Below are 13,174 nucleotides of genomic sequence, written 5' to 3'. Positions count from 1 at the left end.
TCCCCAACAGCTTCAGCAAACCTGCCCACAAGGATATTGTTGCCCTTCCAGTTCAGGTGCAGCCTGTCCTTTTTGTACAGAGCTGTCTTCTGTGTTGATTGCTCAAATTCTGTCTCATAAATGTCTGGACAATGTTAGAACTCTGCCTCCCCACCCCGGTTGCTATTATTAACGGAGGGAGCCAATCACATTTTCCTGCCTCTAGCACTGAAATATCTATCGCTGATTGCCTCTCTGACTAGCAGCAGTGTCCTAGAGGCTCTTCAGTTGTATTCTGTGAATCAAGGTTTTTCTAAATTTTTTTTTAATTTTGATTTTAAAACCACTTTCAGGTGAGTGTTAATTTAAAACAGCCACTGGGAGTAGTTTCACAAGTACCCCAACTACACAGCACATATAATCAACATTAAGCCATCTCAAGGATGCATATTTGCCTAAAAATTCATTGTACCAGGAATGCCTAACATTACAGCCAAGTACAGGCCCTTTGGCCCTCAATGTGCTGGCCTATCAAGAAAATACTAAACCTTTCCAACCTTGTAACCCTCTGTTTTTCTTTCATCCATGGGCCTGTACTTCTTTCATCCTAAGAATCTCTTAAATGCCCCTAATGTTCCAGGCTCCACCACTACCCCTGGCAAGGCATTCCAGGCACACACAACGCTCTGCATAAAAAATAACTTACCCCTGATGTCTCCCCTGAACTTTCTTCCCTTCACTTTGTACACATCCAAGGTAAAGGAACAAAAGCGGCCATGAGGCCCATCAAGTCTGTTCCGTAAACCTACAAACACTAGTTCCAATTTCCGCCCTTTTCCCCATATCCGTTGATGCCCTCACATGTCCTCTAGTGTTTGCTACTCCTGCCTTGGAAAACAGGTGCTGGCTGTCCACCCTATCTATGCCTCAGAGAATCTTGTAGACTTCTCTAAAGTCTACTCTTCTCCTTCTGCACTCCAAAGAGAAAAGTCCTAGCCCAGTTAACCTTGCCTCGTAAGACTTGTTTTCTAATCCAGGTAACATCCTGGAAAATCTCTTCAACAATTATAAAGTTCAAAAGATATTTCGACAGATATACGACAGACAGGGGTTGGAAGGATACAGACCAAATGCAGGCGAATGGGATGAGCCCAGATGGGCTAGTGGGTCAGCATGGGTGAGTTGGTCCGAAGGGCCTGCTTTGTGCTCTGCGGCTCCAAGGAATGCGAATGAAGGGGAAGTTGGGAATAAATCTGACCCAAGGCTTCATACCAAGAGATCAGAGATCCTGGACTGGGCCTCAAAGGTCCAAGCAAGAGGCAACCTGCCCTTGGCGATTTTGCATTGGTGATAGTCAATTATCAATTCTCAAGGCGACAATTTGGACCAAACTCAGGGTGATTTTAACAACTCCAAAGAGACTGTTGGTTTGCTGTTGAAGTGAAAGAAAAATCACATTATTTACCTCCAGAAGTGGGATTTTTTAAACTTCTAAAAATCTGTTTTTGAGACCAGAACAGTCTTTCTTATTTCAAAATTTCTTAGTGGTTGGAATAGTTTGAATAGATCACCCCTTTTCCAGTTCCATTCCTGGATACTGGACTAGTTGGTGGAACCTTTCTGTACAATTTAATCCTGTAATGTTCTGGCAAATCAAAGGGCAATGCCTTCCTTCCAAAGTAATTGAGTAAAATAAGAAAATAAAAATAATATTAATTCCTTCCAAGGTAACAATGATGACCCTCAGTAACATACAGCACAACATAGAAACAGACCCTTCGGCCCATTGAATTGATCCCAACCATCATCCATCTATTTACTTCAGCCCACAATCTTTTGCTGGCCCCTATAAACTCACTCTATGATCAATTTAACCTAACCTTTTATGACACAGTTTGGAGTGCATTGATATAGGGGGGGAGGGGGATGGGGTGGAGGCTGGTACAATGGAGACATTCAAAATACTGAGAGGCACATTGGTGCAAGAAAAGTAGAAGGTTATGGGTGTGAGGTGGGGAAAGGTTAGAATTGTGGAGTCGGTTGACATAGGTAAATGTTCTTTGTTCCCTCACATATGCCTTCATAACCATCTTATCAACCTCATCCTACATTCTACACTCAGTCTTAGCCACTCCCCTTAGATTCTACCATTGGGCACCAGGCAGATCGAGGGAGAGCCTGCAAACTCCACACAGTGAGCAACGGCGGTCAGGATCATTTCCCCAGTTCCATTTATTGGGCCTGGCCCCTCTTCCCCTGCTCCCACCCTCCCCTCCATTCTCTTCCTCTCTCCCCTCCGACTTTGGGAGCTGCAAGGTCTTGGTGCAATGAGCAGTCGCGCTGCGGGGAGGTTGAAGGGAGACGGGGAAGGGGTGTCCAACCCCGCCGTCCTGGGGTTCACGCAGGGGGTGGAGGGGCAGCCAGTCAGTCAGTGGCAGGTCTGGCGCGGTGACTGGGATTTACCAATCATTTGGTGCATTGCGAATTGGCGTCAGCCAGGACTGGAGGAGCGGAGAAGCTTCAGTCCCCGGCTCAGGGCGAGCGGCTCCCCCGCCCATCTCCTGGGGCAGCGAACAAAGCCCACCCCCCTTTGCCCAGACCTGCAAACTTTAACCCTCTCTCTCGGTCTCCGGCTGACAATTCAAATTGCAGACGCTTCGAGAGCACAGGCGGGTTGGAGGCGGCGACAGGGGAAATCATTCAAACGGGGAGGGGGGACTCCAGGAAGTGTCTTCCTCGCTTCGCTTCGGGGCTGGTGCGTGGATCTTGGGGGGGAGGGGGGGAAGAGGAGGGGGGCAATGGCCCGGGAGATCGAAGAGGGCAACATGTCATGGAAAAAGCAAGCGGACGATATCAAGAAGGTTTTCGAATTCAAGGAGATCCTGGGGACGTAAGTAGCTGAGAAAGGCGTCCGTTTGAAATGTAAAAGCCAATGGGCCAGTGCAAATCGGCAGGTGCGATCAGGGTCCGGCCGCCGCCGCCCCCCACTCTCGGGGGGGGTGGGGTCCGGGATCGGACGACAATGCAAAGTTTCCCACTGAATGGCTGCTCTTGGTGGCGGATGCTCGGGTGGGTCACGGGGAACGTGTCGGGTGCTACGGGTTGGAGTTGTTGCTCTGGGTTGTGCTATAAACTGTGCTGGAGGTTTGGACCGAGACGGTTCCTGGACCGGGGCTGGTGGACGGTCCCCTCACCATCACCCTGGACAGGGGCTGGTGGACGGTCCCCTCACCATCACCCTGGACAGGGGCTGGTGGACGGTCCCCTCACCATCACCCTGGACAGGGGCTGGTGGACGGTCCCCTCACCATCACCCTGGACAGGGGCTGGTGGACGGTCCCCTCACCATCACCCTGGACAGGGGCTGGTGGACGGTCCCCTCACCATCACCCTGGACAGGGGCTGGTGGACGGTCCCCTCACCATCACCCTGGACAGGGGCTGGTGGACGGTCCCCTCACCATCACCCTGGACAGGGGCTGGTGGACGGTCCCCTCACCATCACCCTGGACAGGGGCTGGTGGACGGTCCCCTCACCATCACCCTGGACAGGGGCTGGTGGACGGTCCCCTCACCATCACCCTGGACAGGGGCTGGTGGACGGTCCCCTCACCATCACCCTGGACAGGGGCTGGTGGACGGTCCCCTCACCATCACCCTGGACAGGGGCTGGTGGACGGTCCCCTCACCATCACCCTGGACAGGGGCTGGTGGACGGTCCCCTCACCATCACCCTGGACAGGGGCTGGTGGACGGTCCCCTCACCATCACCCTGGACAGGGGCTGGTGGACGGTCCCCTCTCCCCTCCCTGGACCTGTGCCGGGGCCTCTCCGTCCTGGCAGCCCTTCACCGAGTCAGGCTGCTGTCCTGAACGCCGGCGCAGTGACCCCCGGGACGGGGCAGCGCTCCCCACCCACCTGTGTGGGTGACTCGATGCAGCGCAGCCGCCGCCGGGGCTTCGCTCCGACCACCCCCGGCAATCGGTGGGATCGTGTTGGCGATCCGCTTTCCACCGCGGTCTGCTCTGAGGGGGGACGAGGGAGCGTCGGGTGGTGGGAGGTGCTCTCTCTCTTTCTCTCTCTCTCTCTGATACAATTCCGCCTTGGGCATCACCAACCTCCTGGGTCCTCTCCAGGGAACCGCTCCTCCGGGTAACAAGACCTGGCACACTGCTGTTGGAGGGACCTTGCTCTGCAAATCTTGCCCAGGTGCCCCTGTAACTGACTGCATGACAAAGGAATTTAATTGGCAGAGAGATTTAAAGATTATAAAGTGCTGTACAAATTGTAGTTTTTGGTTCTTTACCAATCCTGGCGTTTGAAGGAATAATTGAGGTTGGTGTTTGCAGGTTTTGATCTCTTCCTCCAGGAGAAACTCAGCAGTCAGGCAGCGTAGATGGAGAGAAATGGATAATGGATGTTTTGGGCAGTGGGTTTGAGTTTAAAGTCCTGTTCTGATAGGGGGTTCAGTGCCCTGAAAGGTTGGCTGGCCCTCTCCCTGTAGAAGCTGTCTGATCTACTCAGTATCTCGGGTTTTATTCTTTGGTACTAAATCTATGGAATTCTCTTCCCTGGGAGAGTTTTATCCTTAAGGACCGTGAGCAGTGACCTTGTAAGCCTGCAATGAGTTTTATAAAACAGTTACTGTGAACCATGACCTTGGGGGGGTGAAATCAATGGATCCCTTTAAACTCAAAGACAATTGTGTGGCATTATACTTAATGACAAATCCTCCCACTGCTTTATCTACTTTATCCACGGCCCTCATCATTTTCTATGCCTTCACCAAGGTTTCTTCACTTTAGGGGTAACGGTCCCAGCTTATCCAATCTTTCCTGTAACGCCAGACTACCTTCCTGTGGGTCTTTTATGCACATCTTCCCTATCACATGGCAGGTGTACACAATGCTCCGCGAGCAGTCTCACCAAGGTTTAGCACCACCGTAACATGTCATCCAAACCCTTGAACGCCTTGCCTCGGCTGAGGAAGGCCGGCATGTCAGATGTTTTTGTCCCTCTGTGTGGCCACTTTGTGGGAGCTACATACTTGTACAACATGCCCCAGAGCCCCATCATTTACTGGGTATGTCCTGGCCCTGGTTTGACTCCTCATCAGGGAGGAGGTACAGGAGCCTGAAGACAAACACTCAATGGTCCACACACAGCTTCTTCCCCTCTGCCAACAGATTTCTGAACAGATAACGAACCACAGACATGACCTCACTTCTTCTTTTGCACTAATGTATTTATTTATTTTTAAACTTAATTTATAGTAATTTCGCACAAGAATTCTGCCGCAAAACAATGAATTTTATGACATGTTCATGACAATAAATTCTGATTCAGAGTTTTTTGTGTTGTGTTTGTTTTCATGAAATTTGTTTTGCTGCAGCATCTCAGGGAAAACATTTCTATAATTACTTCAAAGTAAATAAAAATAGTGCACGAAAAGCCAAAGTTAGGCCGTGTCTGTGGTTCATTGATTATACAAGAACCTGATGGCAGAGGGGAAGAAGCCGTCCTTGTGCCACTGATGGTAGCAGAGTGAAGAGGGCCTGGTCTGGTACTGGGGGGTCCTTGAAGATAGAGGCTGCTTTTTTAAGACACCGCCTCGTGTTGATGTCTTTGATGGAGTGAAGACTGGGGCATGTGATGTCGTGGGGTGAATCAATGACCCTCTTGAGGTTTTTCCTGTCCTGAGATTTGGCGCCTCCACACCAGACAGCGATGCAACCAGACATGTGTTCTTAAATGCATCACTCAGCAGTTATTGGAACTAGATTCCATCTCCCATTCATTGACCCACTTTCCCAGTTCATTTCAATTCTTGGTCAACCTTCTTCACTGCCCATTCCTACACCATGTTTGGTGTCCTCCCCAAACTAACTTATGATCCTACCTCCAAGCTTTTCCAAACCTTTGATCTACATCTCAGATAATGAAGGATACAACACCGATCCCTGAGCACACTGTGTTGGTTACTTGAATTTTTAACTTGGAGATACAGCACAATTACAGGCCCTTCCAGCCCACAAGCCAATGCCACCAAAATATATCCACGTGACCAATTATCCTTCTCACCCTGTACATCTTTGGATGGGACCAGACCACCCAGAGGAGCCCACACAGACACAGGGGAAATTCCTTACAAAGAGCACCAGATTTGAACTTGGGTCACTGGTGCTGTGCTAACCGTACCACCCTAACAATGTTTTTCACTGTATCTGGATACACAATAAATGATAAAAAATGTATCTGACTCTTTAAATACCTCCTGTGATCTCCAGGATAAAGACTTACAGGGATTCACCATGGCCTTCTGCAGGGTCGTGCACGTTCTGGGGTTCTAAACCTCTCCACCTCTCTCCTTGCCGTCTCTTTGTCTGCAGGAGACAAGTGCACACTGGCATAAATGATTTGCGGTGATTCCTGTGAATAAATTATCCAGGGTAAGATTTGTGAGATCGGTGCCTGTTCCAGTCCCACACCAATTAAGTGAAGGACGTAATCTGTAGCTGTAACCTTCCACGTTGATTCTCTGTTTGAAAGGCATCACTTTCTTAGCACTGGCCTTGAGATTGTGAAAGGAGTCATTATAGCATTGAAACAGGCCCTTCAATCTGCACTGACAATCCAGTACCCATTTACACAAAGAATTTATTGATAAAGGCTCTTGACCTGAAACGTTGATAAGATGAAAGACGATAGTGGACTTCAGTTGTATCAGGAACGACTACGCTCCACTACACATCAACATCTCTAGTGGAGAGTACCAAGTTCCTTGGAGTTCATTGAACTAGTGACCAATCGTTGACACTCAACGTCTCACTTGTCAGGAAGGTGCAGCACTGATTGCACTTCCTGAGAAGACTGAAGAGGGCAAGGTTACCAGCCACCATCACGTCAACCTTCTACAGGAAGTCTATTGAGAGCACCCTGGCTGGCTACAGTGTGGGACGGTTGCTTCAGAGAAATAGATCGGAGGGCAATCAATAGGACCATAAGAGTGGTAGAGAGGATTACTGGAGTCTCCCTCCACCCTTCCCCAATGTGATCTGCCAGGATTGTTGTCTGAAGAGGGCACACAAAATCCTTGAGGACCTCTTCCACCCCAAACACAGCATCTTTCAGCTATTCCCATCGGGGAAGAGATACAGGAGGATCAGAGCCAGCACCACCAGGCTGAGGAACAGCTTCTTCCCACGGGCAGTGAGAATGCTGAACGACCAAAGGAACTGCTCCCACTCACCCTCCGAGACTTTCATATTCACAAAATAATGTTGTCTAGTTATCAATCAATCAATTTATTTATTTATTTATTTGCATAGATCAAATGCTTGTCCTGCGTATGTTTTGTTTGTCTGAATGTATTGTGTCTGTAAGTGTCTCTGCGTGTTTTGTACTGAGGACCGGAGAACGTTGTTTCATCAGGTTGTACTTGTACAGTCAGATGACAATAAACCTGACACTGATCCCATTTTATTCCCCTCAACTCCCCATATCTCCAATACTCACCTGTACAGGTATTGGGGATGGGACATGGATATCTGGCTTTCTGACAATCTGCAATTGAAACCCAAGTTGTGATATACCCGGCCAGGAGGGATGTGCTTTATTAGACACGTGTTGATCCATAGTGCTCAGGGAAGTGGATGACTTTATCAGTTGAAGGAGTTTGTGCACCTTCTGAAGTTGTCACACTTGAGATATAAAACTCATTTTGGAAACTTGCCTTTTCTTAGAAATTTCAAGTTTCTGATACTGTACTTTAAATTCCCAGTAATTATCTTGTTAATTTGGTTCCTGAAAAATCCTCTAACTGTGTTTAGAGGCTGATTCTGTGCAAACACTGTTTTAATAATTGGGGAAATGGATCAGACAAATTGCTCAGAGGAATGTCTTCTCAGAATAACATTTCAGGTCTTTGAACTGAGACATAATTTCTCTCTCCACAACTACTGCTACATTCTGGGGCTTTGCTACATTCTGGTCTTCCTGTGGCATGGATAGTGTAGTGATTAGTGCCACGCTTACAGTGCCAATGACCCAGGTTCAAATCTGGCACTGTCCGTTGGGTGTGTGTGCGCATTCTCTCTGTGTGGAATTTCTCTGGTTTTCTCTCACCTTTCAGAAACGTACAGGAGTAGGAGGCTAATTGGAGTATTTGGGCAGTACAGCTTTGTGGGCCAGTAGGCCCCTAATAGTGTGCTGTATGTCTACATTTTGAAAAAACTTTAACTGAGGTTGGCATACATTCTGTATTTGCTTGTTCATTAAATCCCTTTGTTGCTGGGGTGGTATTTGAATTCTTGCCTCTGAGTTACCAGTCAGAAGTCCGGCTGCTGATCTCATTATTTAACCATTGCATGGAAGAGTAGCAGCTTTTGTTTCTTCACCTGAAATTCTCTTTAAAGCATCTTTGGATTGTGGCCTTCATCCCTTCTTGACTTGGTGCTTAGTCGTAGTTGGATAACGCCTTTGTCAAGTAATGTTAAAGGTGTTAAATAAATGCAAGGAGTAAATCACAGAAATCTGTAGACCGCGTAGTTGAAGTAAAAGCACAAAATGCTGGAGAAGCTTCGCGGGTGAAAAAGTGTCCTTTATGTAGCAATGGTAAAGATACATAACTGATGTTTCGGGCTTCAGCCCTTCATCAAAGTATGAGAAAATGCCAGCAGGCATCCGCAGACAGTCACAATATTTTCGACTAAATAGCTCTATATAGTTCCTTGTCGAGTTATTTGCAGCGTTAACAAGATACATTAATTTTCTCTCTCGAACAATTATCTGCACTGAGGTTTTATTAAGAAATCTATGGAACTGTAATCAAGAAAATTCATTCTGGATTTTAGACCATAAGATATAGGAGCAGGAACAGATTATTCAGCCCATTGAGTCTTCCCCACCATTTAATCATGAGCTGATCCATCTTCCTACTCAGTCCCGTTGCCCGACCTTCTCCCCATAAGCTTTGATGCCCTGGATAATCAAGAACCTCTCAATCTCTGCCTTAAAAACACGCAGTGACCTGGCCTCCACAACCACCTGTGGTAACAAATTCCACAGATTGACCACGCTCTGGCTAAAGAAATTTCTCCTCATCTCTATTCTAAGCAGACACCCTTCGATCCTGAAATGTGCCTCTTGTCCTGGGCTCTCCCACCATGGGGAATGACCTTTTTACAACTACTCTGTCATTGTTCCAAATGTTTCAATGAGATTCCCCCCGCCCAGCCTTCATTCATCTAAATTCCAATGAGTACAGGCCAAGAGCTGTCAAATGTTCCTGCTATGAATCTCTCTGAACCCTCTCCAACATCAGCACATCCTTTCTTAAATGAGGAGCCCAAAACTGCTCACCAGGTTTTATGCTCAGGGGTATTGGTGTCCCCATACCAGACCATGATACAGCTGGTCCACCACACCTCTGTAGAAATTTGCCAGGGTTTCTAGTGTCATACCGAACCTCCACAAACTCCTGAGGAAGTAGAGGTGCGGACATGCTTTCTTCACGATGCCATTGGTGTGTTGGGTCCAGGAAAGATCCTCCGAGTGACTCCCTCTCCACCTCTGATCCTCGAATGATCACTGGATTGTAAACCTCTGGCTTTCCTTTCCTGAAGTCAACAATCAGCTCTCCGTTTTAGTGACATTGAGTGGAAGGTTGTTGATGGTGCTCCATTCAGCCAAGTTTTCAATCTCCATTCCCTTCCTTTATACAACTCATTACCGTGGTAATTTGTAGATGGTGTTGCTGTCGTACTGAGCTTCACAGTTGTAGGTGTAAAGTGAGTAGAACAGGGGGCTAAGAACACAGCTCTGTGGTGATCAGGTACTGATGGAGATTGTGGAGGAGAAGTTCTTACCAATCTTCACTGATTGTGGTCTGGAGGTGAGGAAATTCATGATCCAATTCCACAGTGGGGTGTTGAGTCCCAGGTCTTGAGTTTGCTGAACAATTTTGAGGGAATGATGGTGTTAAATGCCGAATTGTAGTCGATAAAGAGCACCCTGATCATCTTTGCTGTTCAGGTTTTCCAGGGTTCTTTGTAGAGCTAGTGAGATAGAATCCACCTAGACCTGTTTCTACGATAAGTGAACTGGATTGTATCCATGTCACTGCTCAGACAGGAGCTGATAGGCTTCATCTCCAGCCTTTCAAAACACTTCAGTGTTGATGTAAGTGCTGCAGATCGATCGTCGTTAAGGCAGGTTACTACACTCTTTTTGGGCACCAGTATGATTGACGCCTGTTTGAAACAGTTGGGTACCACGACCTGCTGGAATGAGATATTAAAGATATCTGTGATTACATTAGACACCGCTTCTTGTAGATGTCCTCGACGGAGTGTAGACTGAAGCCCATGATGACGTTGGCCGAGTTTACAACACTCTGTATCCTGTTCCTGTCCTGTGCATTGGCACCTCCATTACCAGATGGTGATGCAACCTGTCAGAATGCTCTCCACGATACACCTATAGAATATCTCAAATCCATTCCATCAAGATCTCAGAATCTGTCAATCAAAACCCTCTCCTCTGAACCCTACCACTCTCTTCTGACCGATCTCTCTGCAACTCTGTACACCGTGTTTTGCTGCTGTACTGTGTGTAGGATGAGTAGCTGGACTGCACACAAAATGAACTTTTTTTCAGTACCTTGATATATGTGGCAGTGCAGGCTGTCAAGAAAGCAAATGGAAGATTGGCCTTCATTGCTGGAGGGATTGTGTTTAGGAGCAGGGACGGAATGCTCCCACTGTACAGGGTACTGGTGAGACTGTATCTGGAGTATCTGCGTGCAGTTCTGGTCTCTTTACTTGGGGAAAGATGCACTGGCTTTGGAGATGGTGAAGAGGAGGGTCACCAGATTGATTCCAGGAATGAGAGGGTTAGCCTATGAGGAGAGATTTAGTCATCTGGGGCTGTACTTGCTGGAATTTAGAAGAATGAGAGGGGATCTTATAGAAATGTTTAAAATTATGAAAGGCATCAATAAGATAGAGGTAGGTAAGTTGTTTCCATTGGTGGGAGAGACCAGGACTAGGGGACATAGCTTAGTGGAGGTGACCTCAGTAAATAGATTTACGATGAGTTTAGATAGATTTTTACATAGTAGGGGAATTAAGGGAGATGGGGAAAAAGCAGGGAGGTGGAGATGAGTCCATGATCTCATTGAATGGCGGAACAGGCTCAACGGGCCAAAAGGCTGACTCCTGCTCCTATTTCCTGTTTTTATGTAATGCACATAAAGTATCTGACATCCACAATATTTATTAATGAGAAGTTCAGATTCTAATATCAAACCAAATATATGCTCGAGCCGATGAATAAAGCCTTATGATTTACAGTGAACTGACTTTAGTTGTCCTTCATTGAACTGTCTCCACACCAGCTTAGTTCACACCCTGAATTCACAGGGTTTCTGTCAATTAGCTTGAGGAGGGGAGGTCTCTTTCGAGAGTGAGGTCAAAGCTAGACCTGAAGTTGACCTGATCACATCCCAATGAAAACTGAAGCAAAGTAAATCATCTGTTCGGTACATCAGAGGGTCGAGCAGCATCGGGGGAGATCAAGGATGGTTGGAAATTCTGAAATGATAGAATAGTCGTTGTGCCCTAGTTCTGTCTTGGTTTGAGGGTTTATGAACAGGGTCTTAGCTTTAGAGGCCTCAAAAATCACTTTGAGAGATGAATTATAGAACATAACGGCACAGAACAAGCCCTTCAGCCCACAATGTTGTACTGACCTATGTAAACCTACTCCACAACAACCTAATTTTTCCCTACCTACTTTAACCCTCTAATTTTTTTCTTACAAGGTTACAAGATTTACGACAATAAACCTTTCCAATTTTTTCTGTACAAGGTTCAAGATTATTTTACTGTCATGTAATAAAACAAAATATATGATGTTACACAAAATTTCCTTCAGTCTACTGTACGGCAGATAAAGATTCACCATCAACACAAATTGCCCTGTGCCCCTTACAGTCAGAGAAAGAGAAGCAAAAGAGAATCCCCCCCCCCCCTCACCCCAGTGGTACTGAGTGTCCGTGGATTTGCCTCCAGTGCTTCTTCAGCCTCACAGAGTCCAGTCCAAACCATCAGCAGTCAGAACTCCAGATCCAAACCTCCGACATGACCTGGAAGCCCCCAGCACCCTCCTGCATTTCTGTTCTGATACCTGGTACCCCTTCAGCCAGATGTTCTGTGATTGCATTTTTATAGACTCCAGCCTTTTCCCCACCAAGAAGATTTTTGGGTAGGGTTTGTTTTCTCTCTCTTAATTAGTGGAGTCAGATTTTATTTTTGCCATTGAATCCCAGGAAAGGGGTTCCAGAATCTGAAGGTATTTTGGAAGATGATTTTAGAGGCTCTTTCAATGTACATGTAGGTCATCTGGTCTCTGGGCTGTATAGACCTTGAGGCTCATGAACCACATCCCAAAGCCAGGATGGTAGGCTAATTGGTTGCTGTATGTCACCCCTGCTGTAGGTAAATGTGGGGGGGGGGGGGGGGGGTGGGAAGATTCAAAGGGAATGTGTGAGAGAGAATTTGCAGGGCTGGAGGGAAATGAGGGAGTAGGACTGGTGAGATTTTTCTGCTAGGGGATGACATGCCCATAAATCGTTGAATGGCCACCTGCAGCATGAGAGTGTGAGAGCCTCCATTCCTGCCTTGGCCAGCTCCAGCTCCACCCTTTGTTGCTATTACTTGCCCCACGATCACTCTCCCCATCACCCCTGGTGTTAGCGGCACTTCCCCGACCTGTCACCAAAGTACCTTGATACCCTCACCTACACCCACGTTTCTCAGCGCGCCTTGAAACATTTGGTCTCTTCCCATCTAGTCAGGCCCTTCAGAACACTTGAAGGGAGGTGGAGAGATCACAGTTTCTCCCCACTCTCCCCTCCATTGAGCCTGTACTTGACCTGCTATTCTGAGGGGAATTCCACCACCCCCTCCCCCCCACCCCCCACCACCTCCCCAAACCTAACCAGGTATCACTCAATGGAGAGACTGCTGGGAGCTGCTGTGACGTGATTTGCCGACAACCCTTCTAAGAATTTTGCTTGTCATTTTCAACAGTTACTGGACCTTGTTTCCAATGTCCCCCACAGACAAATGTTCCAGGGACATGGCCCCGGGGGAATTGTGCACCATAGAAGGTTTATTGTGCTTTTATTATAGGCA

The 13,174-nt window shown here is 47.4% G+C and overlaps 1 protein-coding gene across 5 annotated transcripts in view; it reads left to right on the top strand.

Annotated features, from left to right (window-relative positions):
• Window positions 1-2,772: 2,772 nt before the first annotated feature.
• camk1da (calcium/calmodulin-dependent protein kinase 1Da) overlaps window positions 2,773-13,174 on the top strand; it is a 238,680-nt gene continuing 228,278 nt past the window's right edge. For all 5 annotated transcript variants that reach the window (XM_069907465.1, XM_069907467.1, XM_069907462.1 and 2 more), the window contains exon 1: window positions 2,773-2,869. In XM_069907465.1, the coding sequence (XP_069763566.1) occupies window positions 2,778-2,869 (92 nt within the window). In that variant the 5' untranslated portion in view covers window positions 2,773-2,777. The remainder of the gene's footprint in view (window positions 2,870-13,174) is intronic.

This window comes from Narcine bancroftii, chromosome 13, assembly GCF_036971445.1.
Source record: "Narcine bancroftii isolate sNarBan1 chromosome 13, sNarBan1.hap1, whole genome shotgun sequence".
Taxonomy (NCBI): domain Eukaryota; kingdom Metazoa; phylum Chordata; class Chondrichthyes; order Torpediniformes; family Narcinidae; genus Narcine; species Narcine bancroftii.
The sequence above is the reverse complement of the archived record's forward strand: the minus strand, read 5'-3'. Positions and strand labels throughout refer to the sequence as shown.